The following is a 21,512-nucleotide window of genomic DNA, read 5'->3' as shown; positions in this document are numbered from 1 at the left end:
GGAGAAAACCAGAGTACCCGGAGGAAACCCACCAAGCATGGGATCTAGGATGGAGGGTTTATCTATTCTAGATAAACACGCCATGAGACTGGAATACTCCTGGATGGGATGTCAGTCCATTGCAGGGCACTACACACACATTCATACCCTCTGTTACACCTAGGGCAATTTTACCGTAGCCAATCTGCCTACTGGTGTTTTGAGAGGTGTAAGAAACTGGAGAACATTCAAAAACCGATTTGAAGTTTCATCTTTCTGGGTGATTAGAATTCCACTTTCATTGGAGTAATGACCTATAACTACAGTTCTATACTACTATACTTCAGGACTACTATACTGTTTTGTAACACACAATTTGCTCACAGATGACACACATTTACACATAGTGCTACTCGAAACACATTTGCCAATACAGAAGTCATGATGATGCTTCTATTTTACCATCCAACAAAAAATGGCAAACTGCCTCTCTTCCTTCATAAGGATTCAATAATGACCTCTAGTGGACACATATAATAATGTACCAAGGTGTGGGCAGACCAGACATTTTGTTTATTTTTTAAAAACAATAAATTTAGTAATAATTTCAAAAACCATGCCCTTTATTAATCACTAAAGAAAGGTAATGAATATGACTAGAAAGAAAACATATATAGCAAAGAAACAGCACAAAAGTAAGCTGAAGAGGGAAAAAAACAAAAGTTTATCTTATCTAGCTTGAGACCGGTTTACATCTTGTAAGCTCTATATTGCAAACATGAAATTTGAAATGTGTACATTTTGTATTAAGCTTACTTGGTATCAGCATCTCCAGAGTCGCTATCAGTAGACAGTGGTGAGGGAGAGCTGGTAGAGTCCAAGCTCCTATGCAACATTGTTGATGGCATACACAGCCAAGACTCCAGATCCATGAACTTCGAATAACTCAGCATCTCTAAAACACTGCACAAATTATTTAAAATAGTGATTAAATAAATTATATTTTAATTAACTTCTGGGTGGTTACACTAGAAAGAAATGCTTAATGTACCAAAAATAATCCAAGATAAAATCTAAATGTAAACATTTCCAAAGTGTGAGGAGTGTGATGCTTTTACACTGTATATTTTAGAAATAAATGTAGCTTATTTTTTAGCATTTGGTTAACTAATACAGTTAACCAAATGGTTAACTAATACAGTAGGTCACAGAAAACAGGGATCCCACCTGTCCTCGCCTATGCCTGGAATTTCATCTTTCTCATCCGCTGTGTGGAACATGCAGGATGCTCGTGATTCCCGAGGAATCAACAGGCAGGTCTTATCCGTCTCATACGCCATGTTGAGCCATCTCTAACCATGCACCAAAAGAAAAATAACATGGGAGTGTGAAACTTTTTCCTGGTTGCATAATGAGCTCTTAAATACTTAAATACATGCATTTTTATATAAACCTTGAATTAATTTGTATATGTAGGTGTTTGTTAAACACTGTGGTTTGTACAAGATGGTTGATGGTACAAAGGCATATGCTTTAAACTAAAGATTCCATCCACTAGTATCCACTAGATTCCATCCATCTAGTAGTCCAACTAAGGACTGTGGAGGCCTATGGTGACCATTGCATTTATTCCCATTCCTAAAACCGTTGTAAGACCTCCAGTCAAAATTCACACAATAAGGGCAAACTGGGAATGCCATTTAACCTAATCTGCATGTCTTTGGACTGTGTGAGAAAACCGGACTGCCCGGAGGTAATCCACCAAGCACAGGGAGAACATGCAAACTTCAGGCACACAGACCCCAAGGCGGGAATCGAACCCGGACCTTGGAGGTGCGAGGGGACAGTGCTAACCACTTCACCACTGTGCCACCAAACTGAAGATTAAAGGTGCATATCTTCAAAAGTGTGCAAGTCTTTTTTTTTTTTTTTTTTTTTTTTTACAATTTAAACAGAATAAAAAAATTATATGATATACTCTACTGAAGTATGAAGTGTATGTGGACAATGTTTAAGAGTTGAGCTGATCGTGACTGAGGGGAAGTTAAATCAGGAAAGTTGACACAGTCTGAACAAGGAAGAAGACAGCACTCAGGCAGTGAGAAGGCAAATCCACACACACACACACACACACACACTCCAACAGCTCCAAATCATTTCCAGAAGAGGATAAGGAGAGGCACGTTCTTCATGGAACTCTCTCTCTCTTACACACACACACACACACCTCTTTGAGTGATGTTACTATACTCACGCTCCTCATTCATGCATCTTTAACTCACACGTCCCCAGAATAATCTTCGTGCTTCTCGCTGGTATTTAATCACTCCGTTCATTCCTAAAGTGTGTGTATGTATTATTCTGTGCACATCAGCTATCATTGGAAAACAACATAACTTAGTTCTCGTAGCTTTCATCCTTCGTGAAGCTAACTACGCTACCTCCTTTGTTCTCTAGTCTGGGTTTTGTACTGTAGTCTTTCCCTCTAACTCCGAACATCTGCATTCATTTCCCGTAAGCCTGTCGCTAGGCTGAGCTTCCCGTTAGCCCCTGCTGCTCATCATCATTCACACGAAGCACAAAGAAGCGAAAAAAAGCCGTGTTTTCTAAAACGTGAAAAGCGTTTAAGGCATTACAAAACTCACCAAGTAGGGTCCCTGTTCGGCATCAGGAAGTGACCCAATCTCTGCACCCTCTGTCATCTGGCACTTCTTACTCTTCGCCCCGAAAACTAAACTTTCCATGCCTAGTGAACCATTTCATGTGATGCGCTCATATTCCGTACCCGACTCTTTTACGGATTGTTTTCGGGAAAGCTGTTCTGAAATGTCGGTTTCGAAGTTTCAGAGCGAGAGAGAGCACAGACTTCAGAGAGGACGGACGCCGGAGGCAAGACAGTTTTGGACAGGAAATATTTCTGTAGTTGCAGAGGGAAAATTGCGAAGCGGGAGTAATTAGGCCGTGGACTTAGATAAACAGTGCATCTTCATCTCCGGAATCTTTACTTATGAGACTTGACTCATTTAGCTGGCTTTCTTTTGAACTATTTTAGATATTATAAATTAATCATAATGCTGCAGCATTTCGAAATTAAGAACCATCTTTCATATCCCCAGAGCAGATTCAGCCTGGCAGAGATATACAGTATGTCTAAGTGCATGATCGAGGGAAAAACTGTCTGTAATGTTGTGGAAAATACTTAAATAGCCCCATTAGTCACAAAACATCATTGACAAAAAGTATGACGTATATTAAAATACGAACAGTGAGCAATTCCTGATGCAATATTCAGTACAGGGCTTTTTTTTGTCACCTTGGAAACTATCCATCTTCCCCAGGCCTATAAGACTAAATTAAACACTAGATCTGACTGACTTAGTGTTGTTACTTTCAATGTAGCATTCATTTTTAGAATTGGTCCACCCATTAGCAGCTTGGCAACTGATAGCTAGTCAGACTAAGCTGGCTTTTTTTTTTTTTTTTTTAGCAGGAAAGCTGGTCAAGTGGTATACTCTTCTTGGTATTAATCTTTTTCCATGCCACAGTTGCTGCTGTTGTTGTTGCTGTTGTTGTTGTTTTCGCAAGCTCAATAAAAAACTGTTTCCCTGAAAGACAAATCATTAATATGCATTTCTCACTTGAAAAATGAACACGGTTTTCCATTAAACTAACTCAAAGTACATGGTTAAACCTCAAAGAACATAACATACCCACAATTTAGTCTCTTATCATGTAGACTGTTAAAGCTACACTCTGACAAACAGGCTGGAAATGCATTTTTGATTAAAAGTGACTAAAGAATATTTAACAATGTAATGACTTTAATAATTAGAAATAATGAAAATATTGCTTGTGTGACTACCCATGTTGGGTTTGATTGTTATTTAAATTGGATTGGCAAGGAAATCAAGAAGTTCATAAAAAGCCACTCGTGCATTTTCTATGGAGTGTACATGGATGTAGAGTTGGAGTCAGGGCACAGAATCAACAGGACTGGGGAGAAGATGAAAGAGTCGGACAGTATAGGACATCTGTCAGTAATCCAGATCACAGCAGAGCATCCAGGACACTGCATGGACTTGCAGCTGTGGCCCAGTTATTTGTTTTGCTTTCAGGGATGGTGTGGCACCCTGCAGCCTGGAGTGTGGTTTTCAAGGAAACCCCCATGAATGACTGATTTCTTTGACCCCTCTCTCCTGTCTGTCCTGTAGCACCTGATTTTCTTCCCACAGTCCAAAGATATGTATTGTAGGCTAATTTGCATTTTCAGATTGGCTGCAGTATATAGCTGTTATGTATACAGAAGAATATTTGCCTGCAAAGAAAGAACCATATTACATGACAGGCCAGTTTTTTTAATATATTGGAATGAATAAGGAGGAAAAAAGTCCAATGTAGGCTCTTGGGTTTTGCACGAAAATAGAAAGGGACAAGTGTGACAAAGTTACCAGAAAAACTCATATACTTCAGCATGCTCAGTAAAACCAAACAGCTGTTTTACATACAGTACTGAGCAAATATCTGAGTAACATACAAAAAATACCATAAGAAAAGATGCTTTTAAAAACATTTCTACTTAAAATAATCCATAAAGATCACTAAATAGTAATAAAATAAACAGAGTCAATGTATGTTGTAAAAAAACTGTTGTTTTAGAACTATAAACTTATGTTATCTTTAAGTGCCATAAGTTTGCCACAAATGTGCTTCAAGTTCAGCACAGAGAGGGTTAATTTACCCAGTTATGGGGTGAGGGGACGGGAACTCCCTCTTGTTCTACTGATTCCTTATTTCAGCCTTCAGAGATATACCACTCCACAAAGACATGGTAAGTTTAACACTCTGATTACTTTAGCTTATATTAAAAGGTTATACAGTAAAATAGCAAATACTAAGTAAACTGCACTCTTTTTAGGGTTATGTAATCCTGCATCTAGGCTTTATATATAAAAATGTATGTAACTGTATAACTCAGAGCTATTGCTAATAGAAGATAATTTTCTGTCATGAAACTATGATAAACTACTGATACAGCTGAAGCAAGACCCTCAAAAACTTCCTCTTTGTGTTTTCTTGCTCTTCCAGGTGCTATGATGGAGAAAAGTAAACTGTAAGTGCTTGAATGAAACTCACATTGTTCTGAATATCTGTGATTTCACAGCCTGAAACATGAGTGCTGAACCTGCTGTGAGGACAAACTCCACCTTAGACCAGCATCTGGAGCTGACTGTGGCTACTGGAGGAACAGAAGACTCCTGCTGTCGTTGCACTTTACCATTCAGCATCGTGTTCCTAATGATTGGCATTGCAGTTACAGCTGTAGCCTACAGCTTCAACTCCCATGGTTCCATCATCTCCATCCTGGGGCTGGTGCTGCTCTTCAGCAGTCTGCTGTTGCTTCTGCTCAGCCTTGCTGTGCAGTGCTGGAAAATCAGACGGGGCATAAAAATGGACAGAAACTCGGCAAGTCAGTGCACTCTGGTGGAAAGCCTGAGATCCTGAACTGACATATACAGTATATTTGCATTTACCGCATACAATCATTATACAAGTAGTTTTGCTAGAGAGCAGTGATTGACCTGTACTAAACTGAACCGCATTGTCCTTTTTTTTTCCTGTACTGTGTGCATTATATAAACATCATTATGTTGCCAGTTGCTTGTGTTTAGTACTGTACTGTCCGCATTATATACTGTAAACATCAATACCATTTATTTTATCTGACTCTAATTCTATTCATATTTAATATTTTGCAAATACTTTTGATTTGTTAAAAATTTGTTTTTATACAGTATATACTGTACAGTACAGTACAGTAGGAATGCATACAAATATCTGTATGCGCACATGGATTTCATAAAATGAAAAATTTACTCAGGCATACTTTTTTAATTAACTGATGTTTTTATAAGGGTTAGCCTAGTCAATTACTTTCTTACAAATTCCTTACTTATTTATTACTCTAACTTACTTTTTGCCAATATAACACATGCAGCATAATGGCCATTCTTGATAAGATAGGAACAGTTGATAACCACTGGTCTAGCCTACAGAATATTGTATCAAGACCATATCATAAACATTCTATCCCATTCCTAATGTAGCTGATGTAGCTAATCAAGTAAAGTAGGTGGATTTAGTGTTAAAGCTCTCAAGGTAGCTTATTACCAAGCTGGTGATCACTGGCATAAAACCTTGAATTTGTCGCTTTGTAACTATAGTGGATATGCTATGTCATATGACTCAACAATATGCAATATTTAGGCATATTGCCAAAAGAGCAACACAGGCCAATAAATAACACAAATGAATTTGTTTTCTTATAGTTTCTCATGCTTATTAAATATACTATCATTCAGCAATATCTTGTCATTAGTAATATATACAGTAATAATAATATTGTTTAATAAATACAATTCATACACTCCACTATCATGTGTAATAATGTGTACTGAATATTTGAACTGATTAAATTGGGAAAAAAAACATGCATCTGCATGTGGTTTGTCACAATTCATCCTACAGCATGCAGTTGACAAAATTAAAATGGTAGCTAAAGTCGTTAAAAGGATCAGGATTTAATCAGTGGTTGCAGGAATTTAAGAGTGGAGGATGGAGGACTACCACAGAGGATTAAAATCTTTTCGCTGCAAAGCCGCATATACACTCTGTCCTATGCAGATGGCCCTGCTATTGCTCTCTGGGATATTTGACAAGAGCCACAAACCAGTGGTGAATGGTGCCTGCATTTTCATTGCCATGGGCTTTATGGAGTTATACCTGGAGATTGACCCAGTTACTTTAAACCTCATTATTCTCATTGCCAGTTACGTGATCCTGCTCCTGGTCTTCCTCATTTCCTGTGTCCTCTACGACTGTCGAGGCAAAGACCCCACTAAGGAGTATGATCTGGAGCCTCCGGCCCCACAGCAGCAGTCTCCTGTTCAGCTTGTGGCAAACTCTTCAGCATCTGCCCAGTATAACGAGCAAAACAACACCAGTGTCAACAGCTATGTGCCACCCACCCCTGATACACGTAAGAAGAGGAGCACACTGGTATAAATGGCCGAATGGTCTCTCAAATGAGAGAAAAGACTGAGTTTCTTTTCTGTCTTTGCTTTTTTTTTTTTTTACTTTCAACACAGTGCAGTAATTCCCCTACAACCAATCTTAGTAAGGTAAGGAATTGCCAATTTAATTAAAATCCTTAAACTGCAAACAAATTTTGCATTTATTCATGTTTATTTGCATTCATTCTAGTACCTACCATCTACCATTTAAAAAAATATATTTTCACACTTCTGATTATTGAAACTGAGACTGTCGCTGGTTTTAGATAACATGTTGGATGCATAGCTTATAAAATGAATGATTTTTTTTTGACAGCACTTGCTTGCTATTATACTGGAAGATCCATTAGATTATCTTTAGCTGTATCACATCACTGTTGCATCAGCTCCTAGCCCTGTTCTCATTAAACATATTCACACACACACACACACACACACACACACACACACAATTGCTACTGTAGGTAACTACAATATTTTTCCACTCATGATCCAATTTCCTTTTCATACCTTTTTTTTTTATTTGCAAGCAATTTATCTAAGTTTCAAATATTATAGGGCTCTGTGTGATTTTACAAAAGTTCATGGATTTTTTTGTCAAAAACATAATCAGTGTCTTTAAATCTTGTGTGATATTCAAGACTTAGGCTTTCCAGTGCAAATCCCTTTTTGCTATAATATTTTTAATCTATACAAATTTCAATTGATATGGTCAATTCTTTGGTCTTGTTTTTCAGTGTTTCACCTTATTTTGAGAATGACATGACACTATAGTATATATCCAAAGCTAGCTGCAGTCGTAAATGTTTTGTTCATAAACACAGTCATTTGGCCTAAATAACGTACTGTATAATGTTTAGTATGATAAGTGATTATCCCTCATGTATAAACTTCTGCCATATTATTCTTTTTTTTTTTTTTGGTTTAAAATGGAAAAAATACATTATACTCCTTACAGTTAGTAGACCATGTTTTTCTTTAGACATTTGTGCTCATTCACCCACAAGAGCTTCAGTGAGGTTGGGTATGCATGTCCAGACTTGGTATGCAGCCAGTGTTCAGTGAGGATGTGGACTTATCCACAGGACTGTGTGAAAAATCAGTCAAGTTCATTCAAACCAACCTTGGCAAACCATGTCTTTATGAAACTTGCTTTGTGAGCAGTGACTTTCTTTTGCAGAAAAAAATTTGGACCCCATAGTTTCAGTGAAAAGAAAATTTTATTTTACTGTACGCAGACATTTCAAACAATAGTGTGCTTCCAACTTTGTAGCAACAGTTATGGAAAGAAAAACACGTTTTTGTAATGGTCAGATGTCTACACACTTTTTGTCCATATACAGTACTGTACTGCTTTAATGTCTGTCACATATATAAATATAATTGTATACATTTACTTCAGTGGTGTTTCACACCAGCATTTATAATCCATAGTTAATTTTTGATATAATAGAACCTTGGTTTGCGTGCATAATTTGTTCCCGGAAGTGTGCTTGTATATTAAAACATTCATATATTAAAGTAAATTTACCCATAAGAAATAATGGAAACTCATATGATTTTTTAACAACCCAGAAATATTCATATAAAATAATAAACACAAAATAGAAAGTAAAAAAAATTAACCTGCACTTTGAAAAGAATACAGACAGGGCAGTGTTCACATAATGGTGTGTGTGTGTGTGTGTGTGTGTGTGTGTGTGTGTGTGTGTGTGTGTGTGTGTGTAATGGAAACGAATCACTCACTCACTCGTCCTCTATACCACTTTATCCGGTATTCAGGGTTGCAGGGTGCCAATCCATCTCACACACTCACATGCCCATTCACACACTACGGGCAATTTGGAAACGGCAATTAACCTAACCTTGTGTTGTCTTGTATGTCTTTGGACTGTGGGAGGAAACCGGAGTACCAACCTAGTAGAGGGAGAACATGCAAATTCCATGCACACAGAGACTGGAATCGAGCCTGGCCAGGAATTGAACTTGAACCCTGGAGGTGCAAGGCAACGGTGCTAACCACTACACCACCATGCCACCAAAATTCAATTAAATACACAATCAAAAGAATTATTTAAGTTTGTATGAAATGTGAATGTGTATGAATCAAAATGATAAGACTGTCCCTGATGAGAGAGCCGAGGACGACGGCGACAGTGTCAAGGAAAAACTCACTAAGATGGTAATAGGAATGTTAAAGGTAAAATGAAGTTCAGTTCGTTCCTGGATGCTCGAGTAGACTGTAACTCCAGTCCTAAACTATCAAGCGACTAAAGTCACATGTTCTCAGAGAACAGCTCTGTCACTCTCTGTCAGGTAATTTCTTTAACAAGGAACGTCTCTAATGACACTCATGTGTGCGCACATACTAACGGAAGCACTGCTGTAAAGCAAAAATAAAACAAATTAACCTGCACTTTACCTTTGAATACCAGCAGAGCAGTGTTTCTGTTAGTGTGTGTGTATGTATGAAGGTGAGAGGAGGGTGGGGGCTATTGTGCAGGACGACTTTCACACACAAACACACACATGCACACACAAATGCGCGCACAAACAAGTACAGTACACAAACAGACACACGCACTAATGAAATCACTGCTTTTCAACAGAGAGAAAGACTATAGAAACTAGATCTTTAACAAGGAACGTCTCTAATGATGCTTGTTTTTACTTTACACACGAGCACACACACACGTTGTCACAATGTTATACTTAACAGTACATGCACACAGATGTTAAATATGGGAAATGCTTACCCACAATCCCGTAGCCGCGAGAGAGAAGAACCATTGGCTCAGATGTGATTACGTGGCGCTCGGCAGACAAGCGCATGCCTACTGCTCGTTTATTAATTTTTTTTTTATTATTTGCTTGTCTTACAAAACGCTCACAGAGTAAGTTCACAATCCAAGGTTCTATTGTATTATTAAAAACTTTTATTTAAAAAAATTATATTATTGAAGCATTATTCATTCTTATTTGAGTATGATTTAATAAATTATATAAATGCTTAATGACAGTGATGTTGGAGGAGAAATCCTGTGGAGAAAAACTGCCCAAAACAGCTTGTAAATTAGTCGGGTCAAATGAGAATGGAGGACAAACAAATGAGTCACAAATCAAATTGGAATTTACCATCTCTTCCTAGAATGTACCATGTATGGAATTTTTTAAAGTACAACAAAAACTAAACATCATTGTCAGTATACATTATATGCAGTAGGAAAAAAATGTACAGTATCATGCTGATAGAGGAATAAAATTTGGCACATACAACAAGAATCCATGAACCCTTTTTGTTTGGATCAACAGAGCACATCGATAGAAATGGTTTTCTTGTACACATCTGGAACTCTGAAAGTGTAGGAGTACATACAAGAAATTAAAACCTTTATAAAAGTAAATCAATAATGAAATTTCATAATTTACTTGAATTTAGATGCCTTTTCTTTAAATATTATTATTATTTGCACAGATTTGGAATAATCAATCATGTAATGTCATAAGCAAATGCATGTATGAGGGGGATGAGCAGAGGGATTACAGAGTTTCACCACAGTCTTACTCCATTTATGGTCATATTGATTAACAGAAAGATGAGGACATTAGAGGAGTCAGAAGACATACATATTTTCCAGAATTAAATCCCAATCCAAACTAAAGGCTTTTGAACATTTTGTAGCGTTTGGTACATCACATCATGGTGCAAAAGAAATCAGAGGCACCTAAAAAAAAATCTATTCTTGATCATGCTTAAAAGTTTTAATTATTGTAGCAGACTAAAAAAAAAAGTTCTTAATTTATCTAAATGTAGATTGTAGTGTTGTGTACTTTACAAAAATGGAGTCCAAAGATACCCCATAAATACCTTTGATATGAATAGCTCTGAGTTGTCATAGCTGAAGCCCTTATATGAATCAGGGAGTGGGTAAATCCAAACAGTAAAATCTAGCCCAGTGTGCAAAAAATTCCTAAATTCTGTAGTCACAGGTATTTAAGGTTGTTGTGTGAAATTGTAGTAATTCTTAACAAGCCTTGATGATTAATAGTAAAATACAAGATGTAGTAGGTACTTTGTAGGTAAAAGTGTAAATACATACAGTAGACATTTTGTGATAGTTCTGCATGAGTTTGGCATGGATCGTATAGAGTTATTGTTGATTAAATGGTAATAGTAGGTACAGTATATCATTCCATTTTATAGTTAAGGTGTTGCCGATTTGTAGGTTATTTAAGGTATGGGATGTCACATAGTCAAAAACCACAAACCATCAAGAATTTTAATTTGGTACAATCCACACAGTCTAGCAAAAAGTTCAGAAATATGTGAAAGCCTGCTTAATGTTTACAACTGGCAGAACTTGATGTCATAAATTGAAACGGCATGTAGGATGAAATGAAACAAATTGGAATGGTTCAGCATTCAATGATTTATGATAGGACTTAGGTTGGTGACTTTCATATCCAAGGTCCCATAGTTTAACACAAGATATGTTTGTACTCTACAGTATTGTGTGATGAATTTTAGTGCAGTGGTGTCTCAGGGTAGAGTCTTGCCTTGCACCAAGTATTGTCTTTATCACATCATGGACAAGAATAAAGGCGTTACTGAATTTAATTCATAAAATATCATTCTAGTGCACTGCCTTCTTCTCAGCCACCCACTTATCCACACATACAGTATATTGCTTCATCAAATGTCTTGTTGCTAAGCTTCCCAAGTCCAAAGACTTTATCTTTATGCTATTAATCAATTTTCGAGTTTTAATTTTCAGATGTCAATAAACTGAATCATCCATATGCATCAGTTTAATATCAGTGGATATTAGACCTAATTTTAGTTAGATATTTGGAGCTCCAAACTTTGTCCTGGAAACACCCCAGTTCACAGCATTGTGTCATTCAAATCTTTAATAACAAATCGCAATAACATTTTTTTTTTCCTTTTCTAGGATCATCTATACAATAAGGATGCTTACAGGCCCTTAAAATGGTATCAGCATAGTTTTAAATTCCAGAGACTGAAATCATCTAAGAACCCTGGCTGGACCAGAAAAATCCAACAGAGAGGACATTGCTGAGAACCTGCGCATCGCTGCTGTCTATGCTTGCCAATAAATGTGCATATGTGAGATGCCCTACTGCCCAATGGAAGGTGTGTAGTGGCCCTAATTAATACCTGTATTAGATAAGTTTTCAATATCCAATGTGCAGTGATACTGGAACACTAACACTTTTAGATGCCTCCAAATCATCTGCACAATAAACCCATTACACAATAATTGAACCCATTAATGTAACTATGATTTACACAGCATTAAGGAACCTAAATTGTATATAAAATATGGAAATCAAATAAATGTGTACAATATAATAAATCAAACAGATACAAGTTATTGTTGAATATACCCAGTAACTCAGAACTGGTTTTGAATTGAACAGACCCCATTTATTCAGCTAATAAACAGGATACATTTTAAGTGTTTGAAGTAATAACTTATTAGTAAGACCAGTTACTAGCATCCTGTAGAAAAATGAGTCTAATAGTGACTGGATGTATGCTAACAAATATGCTTCGTGAGATGATGGTGAAAGGACAGTGTTAGTGAGTGTAAGCTGGTTGGTGGTTTCTGATGCTGCTTTTTCTGTGCAAATCCACAAGCAGACCTGGATCAGCATGGGATTAACAACAGTTCCCATCTGCTCACTCTGTATTTGCAAATGGCTTTATATAACCCCATGCCTAAATGATAAATGACACAGAAATCCCTGAAGTATGTCATCTGTGTTAGTGTGGGGTAAAATGTGATCAAGGCCACACCAAGAGGATCACATGGCATTACAGCACAAACATTCCAGGAGACCTGGGCCACATTTACCTGGACAAGGTGTACAAAGTGACAGAAAGGAGAGTAGGTGGAAGACTGAATACAAGAGAGGGCATTATGGATTTAAATGAATATATTATTTTGTGTGTGTGTGTGTGTGTGTGTGTGTCTGTGTGTGTGTGTGTGAGTGTGAACAGCTATTTGGAAAATTAAAACCTAAAATCCTTGAAGGACTTGTCTTGTCTGATTACATTAATTAATTTCAAAAACCGTCACAATAACCAGTTCTAATTATCCTGTCCAAACTTTTTTTTTGTATTACATCGCAGTTTGCTTGTTTGTTTGTCAAATAAATTATTTGGTCTGTCATAAATAAATGTTGTACCTATTTCTGTTTAAGACAAAGCTCCTTGATGATAAGTTGCATTAAGAATACATAAAATTTACTGTGCAAAAACCTTTTTAATTTTTTTTAAGAACTTTATAATTGCATTAGCACAAGTACATTTCCAATTTTCATATATCAGTATTCAATCACAAAATAGAAAATGTTTTAGAAAAACATTTTATTGCAAAAAGTAAAGCAGCATGTTATATATGAGACCACTTTCAGACAAATAAAAGGAAGCTGCTGGATTTCTGCATGCAAAAAGAAACAGGTGCAACATTTAAATTTGTTGAAAGAACTGTGGGTGTTTTATATATACAGTGGAACCTCGGATTACGAGCATAATTTGTTCCGGAAGCGGGCTCGTATTCCAAAACACTCATAAATTAAAACACATTTCCCCATAAGAAATAATAGAAATTAAAATGATTCTTTCCACAGCCCAAAAAAATAAATACATAAAAATAATTATAACCAAAATATAAAGTAAAAATAAAACAAATTAACCTGCATGTTACCTTAAAAAAAGTTAAAATAAATCCCGACCAATAAGTGTTTCCATTTATGTGCACAGGCGCTGTGTATGTGTGTTTTTCTCTCTCCTGCGCTGCTGAGTGTGTGTTATGTGTGTGCGCGAGCGTAATTTGACACCGTGTGTGAGTTAAGCACCCCCTCTCTGTTTCACACACACACACACACACAAACACATTAAAGGCGAGAGAGAGAGAGAGAGAGAGAGAGAGTGAAGTGGCACGGTGTCAAATTCCGCGCGCGCACACACATAACACACACAATCAAAAACTGACACACACTTAACACACACACTCTGCAGCGTATGAAATAAAATCACTGTCAAAAATATTTGTGCTTAAAAAAAAGATTTGTGTGTAATCCTGTCTTTTGTCTGAGTTGGATTCCAAAATCTACGGCCACGACAGCTTACAGATATGAGATTTTGTGTGTTTGTTACAACACGACTCTGAAATATACAAAACTCGTTTTTACAACTCCTCTGTTTCACGGACGAATTGCGAAATTACGCATACGAATGCTGTGTGTTAAACGACTGTCAAAATACGTCATCACGGCCACATGCACAGGCATTACTATCCCAGGGAAGAGGAATCGATTCGACGCATGCTCCCCGCCACTGTTTTAACCCCAGTCGAGCGCTCTCTTATCGTCTCAGGTAAGTTTTTTCTGTAAACGGTCAGAATCGTATATTTCAGAGTTGTATTGTAACAAACGCACAAAATCTCGTATCTGTAAGCTGTCGTGGCCATAGATTTTGGAAACCAACTCAGACAAAAGATAGAATTACACACAAATCTTTTTTTTACGCACGAATATTTCTGACAGTGATCTTATTTCATAGCAGCGCAAGAGAAAGTAAAACACACACACACACACACACGCATAACACACACACTCAAACACTGACACACAGTACAGTAAAGGCGAGAAAGAGAGCGTGTGTGTGAACCGGCGGTGTCAAATTATGCGCGCACACACATAATACACACACTCTGCAGCACAAGAGAAAGAAACACACACACGAATTCATTATACGTACCAGTAAGTGACGAGCACTAAGACCCAGCAGGGGAGATGAGTACCCGCAGCACCAGAGAGAGAAAAACCGTTGACTCAGTTGTGATGACGCGACGTTCGGTGTCAAAACAGGAAGCGCATGCGTTATACATGATACTCGGAGCTCGTAAACCACGACAACACTCGTGGTTTAAAGTCAACATTTATTAAAAATCTTTGCTCGTCTTCCGGAAAACTCGTAAACCGTGTTACTCGTAATCCGAGGTTTCCACTCGTTCCTTTTTTTTTTTTTTTACCCCCCCCCCTTTTTTTTTTTTTTACTTTTTACTCTTTTTTTTTTTTTTTACCCTTGTCCTACATCATTTATTTGAATGTGCCTTAAGACTTTTGCAAAGTATTTCACCTTCTGGGCATGTAGGTAAAGATGATAATGAAGAAAACAATTAGGAGGCAGGTTTGGTCGTCTCTGTACAACCTCTAAGCAAGAACAAGTTGATTTTTAGAAAAAGGATGCTCTCTAGTGGTTTCTTACATAAACACAGTTAAGTCTCCAGTATTGATTTAGCATTTTAAGCTCATTTGAATCCAACTTGACCCATACAAACTATTTAATTTAGCTGTAAAGACCTCAAACCCAAAACCTTAGACAAATACTATAGTTGCACAGAGACATTATGTAAAATGCCAAACCTTTCTTTTATATCTCAAAAACTTTACTTCATCTTTTGGCATACAGTATAATTAAAAGAAAGTAAATTATTTATATATTGTTTATTAATAAGGTTATATACTGCTTAATAAGAGGCAGTTTTTTATTATTATTATAAAACTGTCATAATAATAATGTCTTTAAGATATACATTTATTAATAGGTCAACTGCATTGTGCATTCTGTATTAGCATGTGTTAGAAATAAGCCTGAAATAGCTCCCATGTTTAATATACTCCTTTATTCAAAAGAAATTACAAAAAATAATAAAAAATTTGAGTTAAAGTTTGAGTGCAGAGTTTGTATGCATAAGCAAAAAAAAATCGTTTTGGGGGATTGTTTTTATGCATATGAAGAAGAAAAATTAAGTTAGTAAAATTACTTTTATTTAAGCTTTACTTAAGCATAAAAAACACTACAAATTTCTTGGTTAAGTATTTGCTTTGATTGTAATTGTGGGCAAAAAAAAAAACAAGAAAACGGAGAAAAAAAAGGCCAGACAATAAACATATTTTTGTGAAAGTAATAAATACATCACTAAAAAATATACATGCTATAATTAAGTTTTATATGTTATAAGATGTTTTCACAGTCAACATTCACTGTTTCCACCAGTATAGCAAACACATAATAATACCATCTCTTAGAACAACTCATTTTACCAGCAAGAAACACTACAGACTGTGTTGATCCCACTGTAACAAGAGGATAAACAGCAGAAAAAAAGAGAGGGGGGGCTTCACCATTCATTAAAGCATAAAAAATAGATTCAGCATGACTAGGAGATAACAGATGGATGTTAAATGCAAAAATCATTTTAATGCATTAGACAAATAGATTGGATTATACTTTACTAATGCCCATGCAGAATTTCAGCAAGCTAGTACTTAGAAAATTTTAAAGCAATTTTTTTTCCATGTAGTGAGATACCTTTTAAAACACATCTTTAGCGATTCATAGAAAAAATACTGTACAAAAACAAGAAAAGCTTTGGGGGGAAAAAAACATTTAAAACATGTCACTTTAATATAACAATACAAAGATATTTCCTTCTTGTCTGAAATAAAGACCTGATAGTTTTTTTTAGAGACTAAAAGTCATTACATTCTGAACACATGAGCTCCAAAAGGCAAACAGATTATTATTATTATTACTATTATTATTAATATTATTATTATTATTATTATTAATCAAGTTAAAAATCAACACATTGCCATTGTCTGTGAAATGAACAGTGCTAATAAAACTTGGCAGTGTCATTTACCCTTATATCATTAAACAAAATATCCCTGACTCCATTCATGTTCAGTATAGAAGTCATTTAAGTTATTGCCAAGGGTATAGTGTGTTAATTCATCTTATCATAATTCTTATAATGAAAAAGAAAGTAACTGTGGATGTCAAAGACATAATGGTAAATATAACCAGAAATAAAATATTTAAGATTAAAAGATTAAAATATTTTAAGCATTCATAAAACATGCTGATGTGAGAGGTATTTGGAATAAAAGGTAACTGGAATATAAGAAACGCACAATCATGTAACAGCTTACAGAGCCAAGTAATTTAATTTTAAAAATCTGTCATAATAAAAAAGCATACTCATAAATATTCATTTTTTATATCTTTTTCTATAATTTATTCTCTCTGTGACAACAGCAGGCCATTGTACAGTGAGGCCTTAATCACCAGCTTTAACACTGGATGGCTCACTAAACATTTAAAGCCTGCAATTTGTACTTTATTAATAAAAAACACAACAATGTAACTACTTTGACAAACAAACAGACATACATTTTTTTTTTTTACAATTAAATGCTACAATGCACCTATAACAATGACATAAATGGAAGAAAGAAACATTCCTGGTAGCATAAAAATCTTCCGAAAAAATAATAAAACCCTCAACCATGCCCTCACACTAACACAAAATTCTAAAGTGCCAAGAACAGACAGAGATGATGGACAACATGTTTGAACGCTGAAAGGGCTTTACAGCCTCGCATTGTCCTTCCTATTGCACAAGCCTGTAGGCCTCACAGAGGGCCATGCTGAGCTTCATATTTTGCTAGAATGTTCTTGCAGCGCCCAAGCTCCTTCCGCAGATCAGCTACTTCCTGTCGGAGAGCTGAGTTCTCTTTCTCCAGGAAACCAGCCCGGATGGCAATCTGGTTCTCCTTCAGGCGCCGAGCATCCCGTGACCTCTTGGCAGCCATGTTGTTCTTTCTGCGCCGTGCCCAGTATTTTTCATCCTGCACAAATATATTTCAAATAATACATAAGATGCTAACCTAACAGTTGTATTTACTACACACGGACATTTTTAAAAAAGAAGTGGACATTTATCATTTATTTTTGATCAATAAACAGGCAAATGTATAAAAACAACCTTAATGTAATTTCAGACTGTCTAATGAATACACTTTGCCACATGAATTTTGTCTTGTCAATTTACTACAGAATGTTGCTGCTGCTACTCTTACCATGGCAACACAATGAGAAATCAGATTTATTTTTATTTTTTTATAATATGTGCTTATTTATTTATATTACACTTATTCTAGATCTAGGAATTCTGCATACTTTTTATCACTGAACATGCACATTTTTCTATTTTTGTTTACACAATCAGCGAGCAATTGTAAGCAAAATGCTATGCTGGTTATCTCCAAAGCACACAATGTTCAAACACAATCCAATATCACTTTTAGGTTCAGGTTTTAATGGAACACTGGGTATTAAAGAATTATCCATCTGAGTGCTGGCGGTTTTTTTGGGGGGGAAGTCATGACTGCGAAATCGGCTTGAAGCAATTTATTACTCTACAAATCCTTGCATGGATCCACTTTTATTTGGACAAATTAAAATAGCAACTCCTTTAATCTGAACCCCAGAAGAACTAGTGTGCTTCATAAATAGTGAAATCACATGTGTTCAGCCTCTCAAGGATGAATGAATAAAATACTGGACAAAAGCCTCTTAGCAATAGATGCAAATGACTTGGTAGGTGTTAATGAGAATTTGGGTAAAAGCAACTCTTTGTCACACACACACACACACACACACATAAATAAATAAATAAATAAATGCAGTAGCTTCACTGTTACCTTGATGTCATCAGGAATGAAGATTTTGCGTGCCTTTTTAATGATTGGTTTAGGTTTAAGCTCTTCTTCAGAGAACCTGCACTTGCGAGGGTCAAATGCTTCCTGGCCAGGCACACTGGATAAAGCTAGGTCTGTTGGGTCAGGCTCATAGCTCATCATCACTTGGATAGACTCTGGGTCAACTGGGCTAGGAGTGCTGCGTGCTGAAGGCAATACTGCATATAAAAATTAAAAGAGGTTTATGTTTAAATAAAACATCTATAATACAGATTGATTTAGAAATCCATGGGTAGTAACTAAAATGACTTAAATGCAACTTCACACAAGCTTGTAGTATCAGTATTCATCCACTAGGTGACAATGCAGCACACACATTGAAGACACATTCAGGCAAAAATCAGAAGCAGCATTAGCTGAAGTAATAGCTGCATGACTGTTATATAGCTTGTTCACCAACCAGTTAATTAAATATATTGTTTTGTTGTTCAGTTATTTTTCATGGCACATATGGATTGTGCATCTTATAGTATTTTAAGTAAAAACTGTTTTATACAGACCAATTCAGGCCTGATCACACTAGTGACAGATGTGGGTTAATTACAAACACAAAAAACCATGTCTGGAAGCTCTAACAGCCAAAAAATAAGGAAATATTTAACTTAATTAATATTTACATTTATTAAAAACATGTAAAGGTGAATGTCAGCAAGCTTGTAATTATATATGCAATAAATAATAAAGTTGAGTCATGTCATGTACACACCTCTACCTTTATACACAAAAGCACTACATTATTATTGTGTTTGACAGAAACTAGGAAGACATGCCAAGATAAAGGTGCATCAATGAATAGGGTGGATTGTGAAGCAATAGATTTGATTTTATTTTTAGCTGTTTAAAAAGCAGCAGGTTTGCTAGTAATGTCATCAAAGTAAATGCAAAGAAGCCCTAAAAAATACATACTGCAATACTGCAAAACAATGTACAGTTGTTGTTTAGGTGGCATAAAAAGAAAAGCACAAAAAAGATCAGTAATTTTAAATAAAAAAGGCAATTTTGATATTGTTGAATGTATATGGTAAAATGCTTTGCTGTTAGACAAGGAAATTCTTCCAGAACACAAGAAAACAAGAAGATTATATTATTACACAGGTCAAAGGCTGATCATCTATTAGGTTAGGCCTCATAAAAACTTCAAAAGACTTTGACAATTTGTCATATGCATTTCATACCACGTATAGAGCCGATATTGAAGTAATTCTCTCATTTGTAACATAGGAGCACAGTGCTGAACTAGTGACATTAAAAGAATGGCCAGACTGAATAAACGTGCTTGAATTAAAAGAACTTGCAGCTCACTTGCAGCTGTCACATGTTAAAGCAACTGACTCTGTCACGTTTTCCCACACACTGACTGACAAAAACATCAGCGTACACTCCAGGTGCTCACTGTAGCCGCCTGTTTCTAGTGTGGATACTACAGATGACACTGGCTCATAACAGCTTTATTATTCAGGTAAAAAGCATCAGTAATAGACCCTTGTGTACAGCAACTGCATTTTCTGCGGGAATGTTACTTCTGTAGCAATGCTTGTACCTGTTCGTGTGGGACTCTGGAGGCAGGGCTGAGAGACCATGCTTGTGTGGATGGAGGTGCTGCCTCTGTTGCTGAGATCCATGACAGAGACAGGGGTCTGCTGCTGTTGCTGAGGGCACTGGCTTTGCTCGTGTTGTGGTAGGCTGGAAGGGATGCCATTTTCAGACAGAAATTCTTCAAGGTCCATGTACTCCAATTGAAAATTGTCACCATCGTAAGGCAAGGTCTTATCCCAAAGTACCGGACCCAGGAAGGCAGACTGCGGCACATTCTTCTCTTCCTCCAACTTCTTCTCCTTGTCATAAGCTGCAATTTATGAATAAAGAAAGGTTGACTGCGTTACCATTTCATGGGAGTAATAATCACTTGGATTATGTGTTCTATATGTGTATGTTGGTTGCTTGCTTTTCTTTTTTTTTTTGTTCTGAGTGCAGTAATTATGAGGATACAGACTACTGAATGACTGTAAACACAAAGTGCACTTTGCCTTGATTTTGGCACGAGATAATCAACAATGTCATCAAGAATAAGCAAAAAAAAAATCTTGCATTGAGCTATGTGAGTGTATGTGTGTGTGTGTGTGTGCGTGCAATTATAAATGCATTCAAATAATATAACCAGCTCTATTATTTGAATGTGTTTACAGTTTCATATATTTATCTACACGATAAATAAAATGAATAGCATAACATTGTATTAAAAGCAATGCTATGTTATTTATAAAAAAAATGTATAAGACAAAAACGTTTTACCTTCTTCGTGGTGCAGGGGTAGTTTGATTGGATATTCGAGTAGAGATTTAAGCACTCCGTAAGTTGGAGGAGGTAGAAAAGTTGGGTTCATGGTCAGAGGTCTGGACATGTCAGTGATATTCCGTGCAGGCAAAACAAAAAGAAAAAAGAAAAACAAAACAAAAAAAAGATAGACGCTCGGAAGAAAGTGCACGATCTGCTTTGCCAAAAATAAAGAAGTACGAGACGAGTGGAATGCGTTAAGAGAATAACCACGAGTAAAAGTCAGATAGATAGACTGATAGATCTCTAGACTGCTGCACTGTGAGCTCCGGGCTCTGCGACCTTAAACTGTTGAGTGGACTGTAATGATCACTTCCATGTGTGAGCACTGAGGCGCATGACGTCAAAGCTCGAGAGGCTGGACCGACTTTCCAGCTGCATGGAAACTATACACACAAATCAGGAACAAATGTGATGTGACGGGAGCTATAGGTTACCTGCGTTTAATTTCTTTGACATTAGATTTATAATGGCAAAGACGCAATAAAC

At 36.4% G+C, this 21,512-nt stretch overlaps 4 protein-coding genes across 5 annotated transcripts in view; 2 read left to right on the top strand and 2 right to left on the bottom strand.

Moving 5' to 3' along the window:
• ankfn1 (ankyrin repeat and fibronectin type III domain containing 1) overlaps positions 1-2,843 on the bottom strand; it is a 73,875-nt gene extending 71,032 nt beyond the window's left edge. For both annotated transcript variants that reach the window (XM_053510803.1, XM_053510804.1), the window contains exons 1-3: positions 2,625-2,843; positions 1,207-1,331; positions 796-942 (exon numbers count right to left, since the gene is read on the bottom strand). In XM_053510803.1, the coding sequence (XP_053366778.1) occupies positions 796-942; positions 1,207-1,331; positions 2,625-2,723 (371 nt within the window). In that variant the 5' untranslated portion in view covers positions 2,724-2,843. The remainder of the gene's footprint in view (positions 1-795; positions 943-1,206; positions 1,332-2,624) is intronic.
• Positions 2,844-5,148: 2,305 nt separating this feature from the next.
• Positions 5,149-5,481, top strand: LOC128541310 (transmembrane protein 100-like). Its single transcript, XM_053511663.1, has one exon. It carries the CDS (start codon positions 5,149-5,151, stop codon positions 5,479-5,481), a length of 333 nt encoding a protein of 110 aa, XP_053367638.1.
• A 1,232-nt stretch (positions 5,482-6,713) lies between these two features.
• On the top strand, positions 6,714-7,063 carry si:ch73-256g18.2 (small integral membrane protein 36). Its single transcript, XM_053510753.1, has one exon. The coding sequence runs from the start codon at positions 6,739-6,741 to the stop codon at positions 7,039-7,041; it is 303 nt and encodes a 100-aa protein (XP_053366728.1). The 5' UTR covers positions 6,714-6,738; the 3' UTR covers positions 7,042-7,063.
• Positions 7,064-15,816: 8,753 nt separating this feature from the next.
• On the bottom strand, positions 15,817-21,446 carry hlfb (HLF transcription factor, PAR bZIP family member b). The gene is made up of 4 exons (XM_053510765.1): positions 20,982-21,446; positions 20,230-20,535; positions 18,633-18,847; positions 15,817-17,777 (listed from the first exon to the last, which is right to left on the bottom strand). The coding sequence occupies exons 1-4, from the start codon at positions 21,088-21,090 to the stop codon at positions 17,562-17,564; spliced, it is 846 nt and encodes a 281-aa protein (XP_053366740.1). The 5' UTR covers positions 21,091-21,446; the 3' UTR covers positions 15,817-17,561.
• Between the last annotated feature and the right edge of the window lie 66 nt (positions 21,447-21,512).

This window comes from Clarias gariepinus, chromosome 14 (genome assembly GCF_024256425.1).
Source record: "Clarias gariepinus isolate MV-2021 ecotype Netherlands chromosome 14, CGAR_prim_01v2, whole genome shotgun sequence".
NCBI lineage: Eukaryota > Metazoa > Chordata > Actinopteri > Siluriformes > Clariidae > Clarias > Clarias gariepinus.
This window is presented reverse-complemented; position numbering and strand designations above follow the sequence as displayed.

Coding starts and splice junctions, on each gene's coding strand:
- LOC128541310 (XM_053511663.1), top strand. CDS start 5,149: ATGAGTGCTGAACCTGCTGTGAGGACAAACTCCACCTTAGACCAGCAT.
- hlfb (XM_053510765.1), bottom strand. CDS start 21,090: ATGTCCAGACCTCTGACCATGAACCCAACTTTTCTACCTCCTCCAACT. Junction 20,536..20,981: donor ACCCCTGCACCACGAAGAAG/GTAAAACGTTTT, acceptor CATAAATTGCAG/CTTATGACAAGGAGAAGAAG. Junction 18,848..20,229: donor CCAGAGTCCCACACGAACAG/GTACAAGCATTG, acceptor TTTTATATGCAG/TATTGCCTTCAGCACGCAGC.
- si:ch73-256g18.2 (XM_053510753.1), top strand. CDS start 6,739: ATGGGCTTTATGGAGTTATACCTGGAGATTGACCCAGTTACTTTAAAC.